We start from the raw sequence: 16,982 nt of genomic DNA, 5'->3' as shown, positions 1-16,982 counted from the left end.
TCAACAGCTATCAAACCTAATATACATATGCGCACAAGAAGCCCATTTGAAAGAGGCGGACAAAATATCACACGTAAATGAATTCCTCTATTTGGCCTGTACAATATAAGGGAAACATTTCAAATTCATAAGGGATAATTTTCTCAGTGATGCGCCTAATATAAGGAATTATATAAGCCATACTGTTATAGCTGGGTATTCATCAGCTCAAACAGTTTAAGCATATTATCCTATTCCTGTGAATAAAAACACGCCTAATTTTATTATTTTAATTATCTACAACTTTATGAGACTACCAAGCCATATATATACCTATTCAGATAATCGGAACGCTGTTGAGAAGGCATACAATTTAGTACTTTTTCAACTAAAAGGCTTTTTTTCTACCCGTTTTTCTTGTACTTCCAAAATACAATATTGACCTAAGGTAGTTCGATATCGAGCTGTCACAACGTACAACACCTTTCATTATTACATCATGCTTATATACATACATGTGTACAAGCATAAATGTCATGATTCAATAATGAAAGGTTTTTTAAGTAGCTTTTGTCTAAAATTTGACACTCCCACCCACAGGGATGGTTTTTGGAAGCAGGAAAAAAGGGGAAGAATTCAATTACACGTCCTAAAATGGTAGCTAGATTCCGCAAAAAGTTGAAGATATTAGCGCATAGCAATAGCGCATTAAATATAACCCCTGATTGTTATTAAAAATAAATATGTCTATGAATGTATGTATGTATGTTGCTTACGACAGACGGCGCATAACTCGAGAATGGGTGGTCCACTTTGAACTACTTTTTTGGTGTGTTTGTTTGCCTTGTATATTCTTTGCTGTACCATTTATGTACAATAGATGGATATGAAGAAGCTATTTGTTTGTGGAAAAATTATGGAATAGTGATTAAAAGACCCAAAATAAAAACATTTTGAACTTACGTCTCTTTCGCGGTAATGGCTCGATTGGTAAATTCGAATTCTTTGATGTTGCACTGGGGAGATTATGCCGCCGTCAGAATATTAAACATTTGCTTACACAGTCGCGATTGGCGCTTCGTGCCGGACGACGGACGGTTCCATATTGCGTACTTTTAGACCCCACGGCTTTTAATTTAGAGAATTTTAGCGTAGCCATTGTCAGAATTCCACTGCAGGATTGTGTTGTGTAGGTAAATACCTAAATATCTTCGTTGACTCATGTACCAGAAACATTGCGCGCTTTACTTTACAGCGACTTGGCAGAATCACGAATGTCTCCACGAATGTCGACAAACACAAGTATGCGACATTTAAGGGAATTTCGTCTCTTTATCCTACATTGAATTTCTGTAGGCCAACTATTCTCACCCATTTTGTCTTGTTGTCGCCAGCGAATGCCGAACAATCATTTTTTCAAATTTAAAAGGTAAAAATTTCGCTAATAAAAATTTAAAAATGTTCCTAAAACTTCCAAAGAAATTTGGAAAAGAAAGATCACTGTTTTTGGTTTTAGGAGTAGGGTGGGAGTGTCATTGATAAAATTAGAGTGAGAGAAAGTTTTTCTTACAAAACCTTTCATTATTGAATCATGCATAAATGTATCATCCAAAATGCAACTAAAAGGGCGCTCTTCATAGATGTTGATAAACAAAATTAGAATTTTTTGTTTTGTCAACTCCCTTTCTTATCTAATTTTCAACGCTTTATTAATTTGTTTCACTAAGTCTTACTTTTTTTCTACACTGTATTGCCATGTCGCGGCGGCCGCTGTGGTGTAGTGGTAAGCAGTGTTGCCGTTGTGCGACTAAAGGGGCAATTTGACCCTTTTTAAATGCCAGTATCCTTGGACCTGATTTTGAAAATTCTGGCTTTTTAACCCTTTCCCAAAATTATGTGCGACTTTTGTCCCTTTTCAAAGATTTTTATAGGAAATTTTAACAGGATCATGCCATTAAAAAATGTTACCTCCTGCAAGTACGAAAAAATCGATCACTTAAAACTTTTAAAGGAAATGCTACTCTTCTCCTTGCAGCAACTCGTTTTCTGTGTTTTGTTCAAAGCTTGTCACACTACTTTCTTTTTAAATTCAATAGCGGAACGTTCTAGCAGAGAAAAGACTTTACATGTAAGTTTTATTTTGACCTTGGATCTCAGATTTATTCTTTTACTAGTAAAGAAAAGAAAAAATAATATGGTGACCCTTTCATTCGTCAATTACCTATTTTTGCGGCTTTCTGAAAATTCTCAACGGCAACACTGGTGATAAGCAGTTCGCGCTTACACTCCTCAGGTCCTGCAACATCAAAAAACAAATGGAGAAAAAGGTTTTTGTCTTAACAGCGGCCGCCCTCAGCAGGCAATGGCAAACCTCCGAAAAAATGTATGCCATGAAAAACAGCTTCTCATAAAAATACAATCGCCGTTCGGAGTCGGCGTAAAACTGTAGGTCCCTCCCCTTTCGTGACAACATCAAGGAAGAAAAGCTGGGCCAAATACTAACGTACATATGTATGTGTAGCGGCCATTCTATTATTATTATATTATTGCCGTGTCGGTGTCGGTAGCATTTTCGATAAATAGATCGATTTATTTTTGACATATGTACATATGTAGTTATTGATATTTTTATAAAAACCCTTCCCGATACATTTACCGAAATCGTTAATGTTAGATACCAAAGCATATATCGATAATGTTATGACTATATTTATATCAATGAATATCGTCATGGTTATCGATAAATCTAGATCATATCGCACTGGCTATCGTGAGCATTTTCGTTTAATTCATTGACAAATTATTTTTTTCTTACGGCTATTTTTATTAAATCCATGTCCGATATATGTATTTTTCGAAATCGGTTATGTTATCGAAGCATTTGTCGTTAACATGATCATTAAAAAGATATGGTATGTTCCCAGTAACTTCTTTGCTTTCCATTTGTTTGGTTTCAGTGCCATTTCCTTTTTTCTCTCACAAACCAATCCCTCATAATATCAGGTCCTGTTGTAAGAAGCGTTGAGACCTTCATAGTTTTATTGCAGGGGACTTCCTAGAAGGCTTCTCTGTTTTCGCATTTCTTTCTAGACCTTTGTGATTCGGAGCCCATATATAACATTTTGTCTGCTAAGAATGAATGATGACTTTATTCCATTCGAAAATCATGCCTGGACAACTAAAGTGTGCAGGAAATCATTGACGAAACCGTTAGAAAATAAACGAATATTTTACACAATGAAAACTGGGAGCCATCAATGGTAATCAATCTCGGAAGATTCATTAAAAATCTCTTGTGGCAACCTCGCAAAATATAGTTCATAAATAAACATTTCTCTAACCCCCTTAGATGGACACCCATATTTTAATAATTCATTTAACTTAATAAATAATTGCATTTAACTTTTTAAACAGGTGGCAACCCTCTTCCAACACCTTAAAAATATTATTAGTGTTCAAAGTAAAGATTTCTTAACAGTCTTTCGTTTGACATCCATATTTTGGTATTACAGATAACTTTTGTTTATGTATGTTAACTAAATTCCGTATTTCAAGCAGGTGGCAACCCCCTTCAAAATATTTGCAAACAACTACTTTCTGAAATCCCTTTCGTTTGGCGCCCATATGGCGATACATATTTATCATATTAAATTCCCTTAATTCAAATTGAATTAGATTTTCTAAACAGGTGGCAACCCTCCTATAGTTAAATTAAGAAACAAAGCCTTTCAAAACCATTTCGATTGATACCCATCTTGTGATAATTGATTTTTTTTTATAATTTGAATATAATTTTTTAAAAGGTGGCAACTCTCTTTTAAAAAATTTAAACCTTATTGCACACCTGCAGTCCAAGGCTTTTAATTTGATACCTAATTTCGGAAAATCGAACGGTACGGATATGATTATTATTAAATAATTTGAATTTAATTGTTAAACAGGTGGCAACTCTTTTCGAAACACTAAAACCAGTTTGCACATCTACAGGTCAAGCGCTTTAATTTGGCACCCCTTTTTGGAGCGATCCGTGCAGATACTATGTCCTGGACAAATATCCCTACATACATATATAGATATAGATTCCGCCCACTCTGCGTGGGTGGGTAACTCTAGTAAAAGTTGTAGTTTTTTCTAAGTAAGTAATAAATGGCATTATCTTATGATTTTCGATGAAAGCTACGTGATTTCCCCTCCCAAAAGAAAGTTCTGGATTTGCCCCGGATAGAGAAGTGCATGCATACATACGGTGACCATTCGCACCAATTTTGGCAGCATAGTACCGATTTTGAGAAAGTTGTCCCGCTGAATATTTTTTTTTAAGTCGGGGCGCATAAGTTTCCCGATTTTTCATATCTGTGTCGCTTAAATCTCGGTTTTGAGTGTTTTCTTTATTAGCTTAATAGAAGTCTACATGCAACTTTTTAAAAAGCCCTACCTGTTTTTGATTCTCTTTTTATATCTACTGTTTTTTTTTGCTTCCCCTGTAAAAAAAAAAATTTTGGTTAGGGCCTTTGTGAATTAAGGTAACAATATATTGTAAGTGTAAATTTTCGTGTTAATTTTTAACCGACTTCAAAAAATGAGGAGGTTATCAATTCGTCGGAATATATTTTTTTATGCATTTACCGCATAAGTTTGGACTACATTAAACCGATTTTTATAATTATTTTTGAAAGGATCATGAAGAAATAAACGATAATCTTTAATTTGTATATGAGAATTGAAGTCGGTTTTATGTTTTGCTTAAAAATTACTTATTTAAGGTCTTTTCTCTTTGTTTTGTTTTAAACTATATTAAACGATACTATGTCTTTTTATTCTAAAAACATAATTGTATGCTTTGATTCGATGCTTTAGAAATGTCCCGATTTTTGCCCACAGAAATCTGGTCACCGTATGCATACACCACATCAATGCTAAACTTTAGAGAAAAGTCTAGCGAGCGCTTGATTTTTGGCCGCTTGCCAAATTTTGAATTTTGATTTTTTTAATTACACATCCGTATACAAACTAATTTGTATGTAAATTTCTGTATTTATTGTATAAGGATATATCTGCATACATACCCTTGTGGCCAGCTGATTAAGTCCAGTGATATTTTAACTAGTTTTGCTTATTTTTCTTTTGCTTATTTAATGTTTATATTTTTTTTTATTAAAGTGTAGCTTTACCTAACCAGCGCCACATAAATTCACATTTCAAAATTCATACAAAAATTATGAAAATTCAACAAACTTTAAAATTTGCACCAAACAATTTTAAACTTTTTATTTAGAATTTTTGGAAAAAGTGTTAGTAAAAAAAATTATTTGTTTTGTTTTTATTTTATGGCCTTATAACAATTATATTCAACAATTTTTATTGAGCTTGAGGCCGTTTTTTAATGAAAACTTATTGTGGAAAAGCAACAATAATTTGAAAAAAATGGTAGAAGTGATAGCTATTTCGGCATTTCTGATAAGGAAATGTGGTGATTTCCGAAATAGCTATCACTTCTACCATTTTTTCGAATTATTGTTGCTTTTCCACAAAATAGTTTTCAATGAAAAACGGCCGCGATCTCAATAAAAATTGTTGAGTAAAAAAAATTATTAAAAATCAACGCGATTTTCTAGCGTCTTGAAATTTGCACTTTAACCTTTTTAAAATTTAATGAGCTACAAAACTGCAATAAAAAGTTTAAAATTTTTGGGTGCAAATGTTAAAGTTTGTTGAATTTGCATAATTTTTTTGCGAAGTTTGAAATGTGGATTTACATATGTGACGCTGGCTAGGTTAAAGTGTCCAACTTTTATTTAAAAAAATATAAACATTCAATAAACAAATGAAAAATAGCCAAAACTTGTCCAAATGTCTATTGACTTAATCAGCTGACCACAAGTGTACATATGTACCGCTTAACGCACATTTTACGACTTGTTTAGAATGCATAGAGCAAAACAGAAGAAACATTTCTAAGGGTATTTACATATGTGTTGATCTTGTACCTATGTTTTGGCATTATAGTCAAATTAAATGTTAAATAAATAAAGGCAAATGAAATGAGTGAATAAAACATAAAAACGCAAAGCAATCTGTGCTAATCTCTGAGCGAATTGGGGACAACGGCGCTCCTTCTTCACAACTATGCCTTTGTCGCCTTTTGCATATTTGTAGGTATGTATCTATGTATAAAATTTTGCATTAGCAGTGCCTTTCAATTGCAGTCGATTTGTCTTAATGTCAAATATCTGAATTTAATTTTAGCATTAATGGGCGAAAAAACTTAGCTAAATACTGCCTGCTGCCTGCATTTCGATTTGAATCTTTTAATGCAACGGTTGGTAAAAATTTTCTAGAGCGCGCGTGATTCGTATAAATATTTAGTAGTTGACAAAAATTAAGTGCATTTTTTTTTGGTTTCTGCTTGAAAAAAAATCTAGTTCCAGATTTTAGTGCTACGTATGAAATGTGTTAAATTTAAAAATTTCCAATTTTACTACAATGAAACCATTATTAGTGCATTTAATATGCGCGCTGCTCTACGCCTACGCGCAAGCGGCCGACCGTCCACAATTTAATGTTGGTAAGTAGATAAACAAAGTGAAAGCTAATTAAATTTTGAACACTTGGCTCGCTAGTAACCTTGACCTTTCACTTTACAAATCAGGCATAATTTTCGCTAGCGAAAATGATGAAACCGAAATCGCCTTTCGTACTGCCATCGAACGCGCCAATGTATTTGAGCGCAGCTTTGAGCTGGTGCCCATTGTCGAGTATGCTGATACGGATGATAGTTTTATTGTGGAGAAAACAGGTCAGTTAAACATATTTCACTCAATATTTATAAATAATATTTATTTTGTTTGTAAAATGCGTAAAATTTTCACTTTTCTTCATTTCATGGCAAACAGTCTGCAAATTGATTGCGCAAGGCGTTATTGCTATTTTCGGGCCAAACACAGCAGGAGGCACAGGTATGTATGTATATACATACATATGTAAATATATATATGAAGGAAGAGAAAGAACACAATCAACATGCGCATAAATGCATATATGTAAATACAATAAAAACAACAACAACATGCATACACTCTCGCACATATTTACCTGTACTTGAACAAGTTCGCTTCTCTGTTTTTGCCATTGATTGTTTGTAAATAAACGTCTCAGCGTAAGTAACCATGTACATATATGTATTTACATATATCCCCCCTTGAAATTTGTTAACCTACTTACCTACAATATACCGGCATCCTCAGCACGTGCTGCACAGTGGTGGCGAACATAATAGGCTGGTGTATAAAATACAAGCGAAATTTTTGTTGTTCAATTTTTTTTTACGCTCGGTGACTGTAATTCCAAGCTCAAAAAAAAAAACGAAATGCAACAGAAGAAGGGCGGGTACGTCGGGGGGTGGTTGAGCATGATTAAGATCAAGATTAAGGTTAAGACTAAGGGCCGGTTGTTCAATGTCTGATTAGCACAAATCGGAGGTAGAAGCTCCGGTTAAGCACAACTACTGCTTTATCGATCACATGTTACATGCATGATGTCGAAATCGTCGATAGTGTAGTGGTAGTGATAACCAGACATTGAACAACCGGCCCTAATATTGCCTATGATTAAGATTATGATTATGATTAAGAGTAGAATTAAAATTCAAATATACATTTAGATTAAGATTGAGACTGAGACTGAGATTAAGATACGGACTAAAACTAAGGTTAGGTTTAAGATTAAGGTTAAGATTGGGACTGAGAATGAGAATGAGATTAAGTTTAAGATTATTAAGATAAAGGTTAAGACTGAGATTAAAATTAGGATTATGAGACGACTAAGAATGAGATTAAGATTATGGTTAAGATTACCATCAAGAATATGGTTATGATTTTGATTAAGAGTAGGATTAAAATTCAAATATATATTCGGATTAAGATTGGGATTAAGATTGAGATCCATATTAACAATACGACTAAGATTAAAATTAAGATTATGACTAATTAAGATTAAGACTAAAGTTAGAATAAGATTAAGATTAAGATTGAGCTTCAGATTGAAATTCAGGTTAAGATTAAGGTAGAGAATGGGATTATAATTATGAATCTACAGTGACACAAACAAATGACCACGTATTGATTTTCTTTAATTGTTCGTAATGTTGAAATTTTGATCAAAATTTGTTGAATTTTCCTAAATTTTATATAATGTTACACGGGTTGGGTTAAAGCTTAGACGATAGTTTTATATAAAAGTAACAAAAAATAAATTAGCTGGAAAAATATTACGAGTATTAAAAAAAAAACAATGGTCATTTGTTTGAGTCACTGTATGTACTTATTTCTAAAGGGTGTTTTTCTGTTACCAAACGATATCTCCTTTAATATTTTATCAAATTTAATGAATATCTCATTTTCAAGGGGAGTCACGATGTTCAAATTTTTTTGTTTAATAAAAAAGGGGGTTTGAAAAGCTGTAAGCACTGTATCCGGTCAATTAAGCGCCATAATACTTCATCAAGTTGAATGATTGAAACACCATTTTGAAGGAAAGCTTCACTTCTTGAGTTAACTTTTGATAGGATTGCCACCCGCTTAAAATTTTCGGGACTTAAATACATATATACCGACTAAAATATTACAACGCCTTGAGGGAATGAAAGGCATTTAAATGCACTCTTAGCCAGAAGTAATAATTTTGAAGAGGGTTGCCAACTATTTAAAAATGTATATATGTATCTCTATATATGGGTCAATCCATACAATATTTACACCTCAACACTTCTTTGGGGTGAAATATATATTTTTTTATATTCTCTAACGAAAAAAAGAAGACACCAATTTTTTTTTTTTCGTCATGATATTCGAAAATCTCGAAAGAAAAACTCCCGAAATTTTGAACTTACGGAGAAGTATCGTTTTTCAATTGTTTGCAGTTAATAATCTATTTGTCGGGAAAAATCAGTTAAGGTATCAAAATGTGCGTAATTACCGCAGCTTTCCAAGAGAGTGTGAGATAGATTAAAGTAAAAAATAAAAATTTGCTGTAAAAAATTGCATTTTTCTTCATCTTAGCTACCCGCTGTAATTGCAACTTTTCGACGCACTTTTTACCGCAGGTCCTTTATGTCTATTTAAATGTTGACTACGGCTGTGATGCGAACTCATATTGGCACCTCGAATGTAAACTTGTAGCAGATCGACACCTTGCCTATAAAAGGTCTGTCCGTTCTGTTAAGACTCAACTCCGTAAACCGTGGTCCTTGTTTCGTTTTTTGGAGTCATTAATAAGTTAATATCCGAGGTTCTTTAGGTCTTACCATTAGATTGAATTCTCACTACGGGTTCCAATCCTAGTATTATCCCTTCCTTTCCTAATCAAGGACAAAAGAGCTACAGTAGTGTTTAAATGAATTGAGAAACTCAACTCCGTATTTAGCATTCAACGGGATTTAGAGTGAGTCTGGAATGCTTTCAAACTTTCACAACTGCGAAAACTTTTTCATATGATTTAAGTATATTTTGGAATTTTTCATACTAATTTCTATATCATTTGATTTTTCTAAACTGGATGCAAGTAAGACCTCAAACTTCGAAAGCACATATTTAATTTGTATCCCCAACATTTCCAGACATAGTCACCTCCATCTGCAATTCGCTGGATATACCACACATTGTTTTCGATTGGACTTCCAGTGAATCGCTTGCCGAACGTCAGCACACATCCATGACACTGAACGTGCATCCAAATAACGTTCTACTGTCACGCGGCATGGCTGAGATATTACAAAGTTTCAACTGGCGTAGCTACACCATTGTCTACGAAACCGAAAAGGGTAAGCGAAGTGAATGACTTAAGTATTGCAAAAAACCGAGAGGGTGTTCTCTTAACTAACACGCAGAGCTACAACAACTACAAGATGTGCTGCAAGTCGGTGAACCCAATAAAAATCCAACAACAGTACGTCAACTAGATGAAGGACCCGATTTTCGTCCATTTCTGAAGAATATCAAACTATCCACCGATAACTGTATTGTACTACACTGTTCCACCGCGAATATTTTGACTATTTTGCGGCAAGCGAATGAGCTGAAAATGTTGGGTGAATATCAGGTGAGTTTGCTACCCGTAAACGAATTTTGAAAGTTTGTGGTTTTACTGATTTTACTGGGTTTTTTTTTCTTGAAATTTCGTAGAGTGTATTTATCTCGGCACTCGATACACACACGCTAGACTTTCAAGAGCTACTCTCGGTTTCAGCCAATATAACCACTATACGTTTAACGGATCCCACAGATTATCAAGTGAAGAATGTGGCGCATGATTGGGAAGAACGAGAGAAGCGAGAGGGACGTTACTATCGTGTTGATCCGTCGCAAGTGAAGGTGAAAATGGTTTTTTTTAACCGTGTTTTTTTTCAAAGTTTTTTTTTTATTTCTACTGTCTATTTTGTATAGACAAACATGATTTTGGCTAATGACGCTGTCTTCATGTTTACAAAAGGTCTTGCTGAGCTTGGCATTGCCGAGGAGCTTAATCCTCCGAAAGTGGAGTGTCGTAAAAATCGCGCTTGGCCGCAGGGTAGACGCATCATTGAATTCTTGAAAGCGGTAAATACTTATACATACATATTTATCTTTTAAGCCCTTCAGGACCATAAGCCAATAAGTTCCTAAAAACTTTCATTAATTTCAACCAAGAACAAATTTTTGTCAAATTTTTTCTTTAACATGTTTGAATAAATAAAGTCATCTAAAAAAATTTCATCTAAACTGATTATTCCTAAAAAATACTTTTTCCCGTAACATTGTTTTCCTAAACATTATTTTTTTGTTCTCAAAAATAATTTTTCTAAAACATTTTTAATAAAACTCATCATTTGTTACAAAAAGATAGAAAGAATGTTAGTTCCTAGAAAATAATTTTTTCCAAACAATATCTTCTCATTTTTCCAAATTTTTTTTTAAATGATAACTTTTTCCTGAAAATTATCTTCAAGAAAAATATACCTTCTAATGTATGCACGTTCATTTTTTTATAATTTTGGTGCATAGATAGTATTTTCCAAAACCGGTAAAACCTTTCATTAATTTCAACTAACAAATTTTTGCCAAAGTTTTTTATTTTTTTCTAAAAACAAAATTTATCAAAAATAATTTTTCCTTAAAAATACCTTTTCCCCTCATCTTTTTCCCCAAACATTAATTTTTTGTTCTCAAAAATAATTTTTCTAAATCATTTTTAATTAAACCCATTATTTTTTCCAAAACGAAAAAGAAATAAATGAGGTTAGTTCTCTGAAATTAATATATAATAATAATAGAAATATTTTCTGATTTTTTCCGAAAAGTAAATTTTCCAAATTTGTGGGACAAAAATATTTTTTTTCCAAAAACTGTCTTCAAAAAAATATTCATTTTGATGTATGTATGTCAGTTAAATTTTTTATAACTTGGTTAGATAGTATTTTCCAATAGAGTTCTTATCCCGAAAATTTTTTTTCATAAAAAATAAAAAAAATACTTTTCCCTAAAACTTCCGATAATTTAAAGTAAAATCATATTTTTGGTAAAATTTTTCTTAAACCGTTTTCATTACTCATTTTTTTTTTTCTTAACAAAAAAAAACTTTTTTTCCATAACAATTTTTTCCAATTTTTTTTCCAATTTTTTTTTCTTAAAAAATTATTTTTCCCCTGATATTGTTACCCTAAACATTAGTTTGTGTTCCAAAAAAATTTTTTTTCTCGATAGAAACAATTTTAACAGCAAAATTTTTTTGTTTTCTGAAAAAATCTTTGTTTCTGTTTGGTAATTTTTTCTAACTTAGGTAAACATATTTTCCCACTTTTTCCTAAATTATGTTGTTCATCAACATTATATTATGTATATATATATATATACTATTTTCCCTATTATTTCCTAAATTATTTGTCCATGAATATAATTTTTTAATAATTTTTTTCTGAAAATACTTTTTGTTAAAGAATTGTTATTTTTTCCTGAAAAATAATATTTTCCAATACATATTTTTTCCAAAATATTTCACACAACATAATTTTTTTTACTCAAAAATTACTTTTTCATAGTATAATAGCATTTTTTCTAATTTTTGTTCTCAAAAATAGTTTTCTCCATAGAAACAATTTTTAACACCAACTTTTTTTTTTCTCAAAAAACCTTTGTTTCTGTTTGGAATTGTTTCTTAAATTTGAGTAAACATATTTTTGCCTAAATTACGCTGTTCGTACAAATTTTGCTTTTTATAAGAAAACTTCTCAAAGAATTTTTTGTGTAGACCCATATCAAAAGAAAAAAAAATGCGTCTAATTAAGAGATTTCCCGAAATTATGTGCCTAATCCGCAATGTGCATTTTTTCATAGCGCTCTATGGAAGGCGCCACCGGCCGCATCGATTTCAACGAGCATGGCGAACGTAATTTCTTCACCTTACGATTTATGGAATTCACACCGGGCGGCTTTCTGGACTTGGCCACTTGGGATCCGGTAAATGGCGTAGATTCACTGGAAAAAGAAGATGCTAGCGAAAAACGCGTCGGTGAAAAGCTGTCGAATAAAACTTTTATAATCACATCACGTATTGGTGCGCCCTTCTTGTTGAATAGGTGAGTGTGAATTATGTTTACAGATTTTTTTTTTACAGTTATGGATATGCTCGTCACTTTACACCTCCTCGCATTTCAGAGAGCCCAAAGACGGTGAAATTCTTCAAGGGAACGCACGTTATGAGGGCTACTCAATGGATCTGATCGATGCCATAGCCAGATTATTAAATTTCAAATATGAATTTGTATTAGCGCCAGATGGAAAATATGGTAGTTTTAATAAGAAGACACAATCATGGGATGGATTGGTGAAGCAACTTTTGGAGGGTGTGAGTATTTCATGCTACTAAATGTTATGTACATTAGTCATGGGCAGAGAGAGAACAACTGTGTACTGTGCACCTCTATATCAGTGATTGCTAGCGAGAGGTCTCTTCCTGTACGCGTCAGTATAAAATGTTTACAAAACTCATTATAAAACATACAGAAAGCCCTGCTTCTTCCTACGTTTTAGGCGTAACTCGTCTATGCAGCTGTAAAATGTATGTACGATAAAGCCTAAAAAAGCTCTGCACTAATGCATCGTTTTGGTCATCACTGCAAACACTGAAAGCCCACAGCGTCGCCTATAACTTCCTAAAAAATTTTAAATCGTTTTGTGTCTCTCTTTCAGAATGCCGACCTGGGTATTTGCGATTTGACGATGACCTCCTCACGACGTCAAGCTGTCGACTTCACCCCACCTTTCATGACACTGGGCATTAGTATACTGTATGCCAAGCCTGAGCAGCCGCCACCGGATCTTTTCTCTTTCCTTTCGCCATTTTCTTTGGATGTCTGGGTGTATATGGCCACCGCATATTTGGGTGTATCGCTATTGATTTTCATGCTTTCACGCATGGCACCAGCAGACTGGGAGAATCCGCATCCCTGTAAGGAGCCAGAAGAGGTGGAGAATCCTTGGTGCATGTCGAATACGACTTGGTTGGCGGTTGGCTCTATTATGGGGCAGGGGTGTGATATATTGCCGAAGTAAGTAAAAGTTTTAGGAGCTTCATATGAGCTTTACTTAACTGTTGACGCCAATTGTTAACATCCGCAGGGCTGCTTCGACGAGACTTGTAACCAGCATGTGGTGGTTCTTCGCCTTGATGATGTTGAACTCTTATACCGCTAATTTGGCTGCTTTTTTAACAATGTCCAGAGTAATGTTTTCTTTTACATAACGATATTTTGCAATCAACATTCAAATTTATTTTAATTATGTTTGTAGATGGAAAGCTCGATTGGAAGCGCTGAAGATTTGGCTGCGCAAAGCAAAATTAAGTATGGCGCTTTACTGGGCGGCAGCACAATGGGCTTTTTTCGGGTGAGCGCATATAGAGTTTTGTATGACGATCTTGAGGGCTTTCACTTTTAATATGAGCTTTCACTTTTAAACATAGCTTTATTTTTTTTACATACACATATCGTTCGTGCGCATAGCTTTTAGTTGCGAGCCTCAGAGATTTTACTTTTAACTAAAGCTTTCACTTATAGTTAGTAACTTCCAAAAACATGTCAATGTTTGTTTTTAATTTATTTATTTTTTTTCATATGTAAACACATACGTACACATTAGGTTTTTGTTTATTTCTTATTTTCATGTTGGCGCATAGCTTTGAAAAGCGCGGTTTAAAACTTTCACATTTAACTAGGGCTTTTTTTTAACTAGAGCTTTAAATATATATATATATTTTTTTTCATGTGGAAGAATAGCTGTGAATGGCGAGTTTGTGAGCCTTCACGTTCAACCAGAGCTTTCATTTTTAATTTGAGCTTGCGCGCACTTTATTTATTCATCTTTTATTCTTCGGGTGAACGCATAGCTTTGAATAAAAATCTTTACAGCTTTCGCATGCAACTAGAGCTTTCCCTTTTGATTGAAGCTTTCACAAACATATTTTGTCAAGTTAATGAATAGCGTTATTATATAGAGCTTTCACATTCAACTAGAACTTTCACTTTTTAATAAAGCTTTCACACACACTCTGTATTCACTTTCGCTTTATTTTTCAAACAGGATTCTAATTTCACCACCTACCAACGCATGTGGACCGCCATGGAAACAGCGCGCCCTTCGGTATTCACCAAGAATAATGACGAAGGCGTGGAGCGTGTGCTCAAGGGCAAGGGACTCTATGCATTTCTTATGGAATCCACAACGCTAGAGTATATTATCGAACGAAATTGTGATCTGATGCAAGTGGGTGGATGGTTGGATTATAAAACCTATGGCGTGGCAATGCCTTTTAGTGAGTTTGGCCGTTAAATGATTGTGGGTTTGAAGAATTCAAATTTGTCCTAATTGCTTTGTACACAGACTCGCCTTACCGTAAGCAGATCAGCGGCGCTGTATTGAAGCTGGGTGAATCCGGTACGCTCTCCGAATTGAAGCGCAAATGGTGGAAGGAGATGCATGGCGGTGGATCGTGTTCGCAAGCAGAGAGTAGTAGTGGTGACACGCCCGAATTGGATTTGGAAAATGTGGGTGGTGTGTTTCTTGTGCTAGGCATCGGTCTGCTCACTGCTATTCTAATTGGTGTGTGTGAGTTTTTGTGGAATATAAAAGCGGTGGCAATTGAGGAAAAGGTATGTTTGCTTTTTATAAAAAAAAAAGCTACTTTTAATGAGGGTAGGTATTCTATCAAAAAAATACGAAAACATTGGAACTTTTAAAGCTTTTAAACTTATTGTTTTCTCAACCTTTATATTCTTCTTTCAAAGATCTCCCTCTCGGAAGCTTTCAAAAATGAATCTTTATTCGCTCTACGCTTCTGGGTACAAACTAAACCAGTACACACCTCTTCGACCAGCAGTGGCAGTTCGTCGTCCTCCTCCTCCTCTTCTTCCACCTCAAAATCATCTAAATCCACCAAATCGTCCTCATCTTCGTCCACCTCATCGAAACGCTCGAAACGCTCGTCGAAATCGTATGCACGCTCCCTTTCACACAGCACGAAAAGCATCACCAATGGCACACATGATCCGGAAAAGAAAGAATTATCTGTGCATGATAAGCTACGTAAGATTAGTTCCATGTTTTCATTAAAATCAGCACGTTCCGAACCTTCAGTGAACAATGTACACTTGGAAGCCCTAGCAGCACCAAAAAATAATAACCCACATCAACACCTCAACAACCATAATCACAATCATCAACCAGCGATTCGCAAGAGCACACAAATGGTGCGTGAAGTAGCACAGCAGACCACACCACTCTCAGATGAGCACACGGATGAGGAAGAGGAGGAGCGTCAGCAGCTGCAGCAGCAGCAGCAGGAAGCGGAAGAACAGCCCACAGCACCTCAACCGCATCAGCATCAACACCATCATCATCACCATCACAGGCATCACAACCATCAGCATCATAACCACCATCAGCGTCAGGATGTCGACCAGGCGCATCAACAATCTGATTTGCCGCTGATCGAACGCGCGCAAAATGGTAAGGTGTCACGTAATGGAGAAGCTGGCTTTGGAAGTGCAGAAGTTTGATGTGTAAAAGATCATAAATGACAATTTTTGGAGAACATGAAGCAGATGTTGTTATACCTAGCGGAATTTTTTTTTAGTAATAATTTCAACATTTATCTACCTCTCCGTTTTCATGCCACCCAACATAACTGTACTGAATTGTTAATTCTGTTGATCCTTTCAGAGTAATATTTTGTCTTATTAGAAAGTACCTCATATATGTATCAAAACATTTTACAAAATAAGTATTTTTATCAAAATTACAAAAATGTTTTTTAAACAAAATTTTTGAATATTGGAATTTTCAGAAAAATAGTTTACAAGAAAAACATGTTTTTCGAAAAAATCATAATTTAGGACAAAATATGTCAGCAGGTTTTATGCAAAAAAATGTTGAGAAAAAAATTTGTTTGTTACATTAAAAATAAAGATTTTTTAGAGAAGACATTATTTCTGCTGAAAAAAGTTATTTTTGGGAACTAAAATTACAAAAAATCTAGAATAAAAAATTTTAGGGGATCAAATTATTTCTTTAGAGTAAAATTATTTTTGGGAATCAAAATATAAAAAAAGCAATATATAGGATAAAAATTTTAAAGGGAAAATTATATTTTCAGGAAAAAATAATGGCGTCTTCGTTTCTACAAAAAAATTTGCTTTCTCATTGCCCTCTTCTTAAGATTTTTAAGATTGTTTAAAAAAATAAAAATTTTGAAAAGAGAATTTTTTTTAATAAAAAGGCTAATATCAGAAAGAAGTTCTGCGCAAAAATACTTCCGGCCCCCTTTTCCGGCAACACAGAAAGGAGAATTCTACATAGTAAGGGTTATAATCCCTAAGCGCGGCCGAAGGCCGCCTACTCAGAAAGAAGTTAGTTTTCATGTATGCACTATTTCGGTTTTTGTCATATGCATTACTTCGGTTTTGAGTCGAAACTGTG

The 16,982-nt window shown here is 34.1% G+C and overlaps 1 protein-coding gene across 1 annotated transcript; it reads left to right on the top strand.

Moving 5' to 3' along the window:
* The first annotated feature begins 6,462 nt into the window (after window positions 1-6,462).
* LOC118750112 (glutamate receptor ionotropic, kainate 2-like) lies at window positions 6,463-16,157 on the top strand. Its single transcript, XM_036484847.1, has 15 exons — window positions 6,463-6,544; window positions 6,629-6,775; window positions 6,873-6,935; window positions 9,593-9,796; window positions 9,863-10,074; window positions 10,158-10,346; window positions 10,419-10,571; window positions 12,345-12,586; window positions 12,666-12,855; window positions 13,200-13,558; window positions 13,629-13,731; window positions 13,800-13,895; window positions 14,589-14,820; window positions 14,889-15,157; window positions 15,293-16,157. The coding sequence occupies exons 1-15, from the start codon at window positions 6,463-6,465 to the stop codon at window positions 16,061-16,063; spliced, it is 3,312 nt and encodes a 1,103-aa protein (XP_036340740.1). The 3' UTR covers window positions 16,064-16,157.
* The last annotated feature ends 825 nt before the right edge of the window (window positions 16,158-16,982 follow it).

The sequence above is a fragment of the Rhagoletis pomonella genome, unplaced genomic scaffold, assembly GCF_013731165.1.
Source record: "Rhagoletis pomonella isolate Grant_MI unplaced genomic scaffold, Rhpom_1.0 Rhpom_scaffold_00143, whole genome shotgun sequence".
NCBI lineage: Eukaryota > Metazoa > Arthropoda > Insecta > Diptera > Tephritidae > Rhagoletis > Rhagoletis pomonella.
This window is presented reverse-complemented; position numbering and strand designations above follow the sequence as displayed.

Bases quoted from the DNA above. Each gene is read 5' to 3' on its own strand.
- LOC118750112 (XM_036484847.1), top strand. From the start codon at position 6,463: ATGAAACCATTATTAGTGCATTTAATATGCGCGCTGCTCTACGCCTAC. The intron at 6,545-6,628 runs GTAAGTAGATAA...TTTACAAATCAG, and splicing joins CCGTCCACAATTTAATGTTG to GCATAATTTTCGCTAGCGAA. The intron at 10,347-10,418 runs GTGAAAATGGTT...TATTTTGTATAG, and splicing joins TTGATCCGTCGCAAGTGAAG to ACAAACATGATTTTGGCTAA.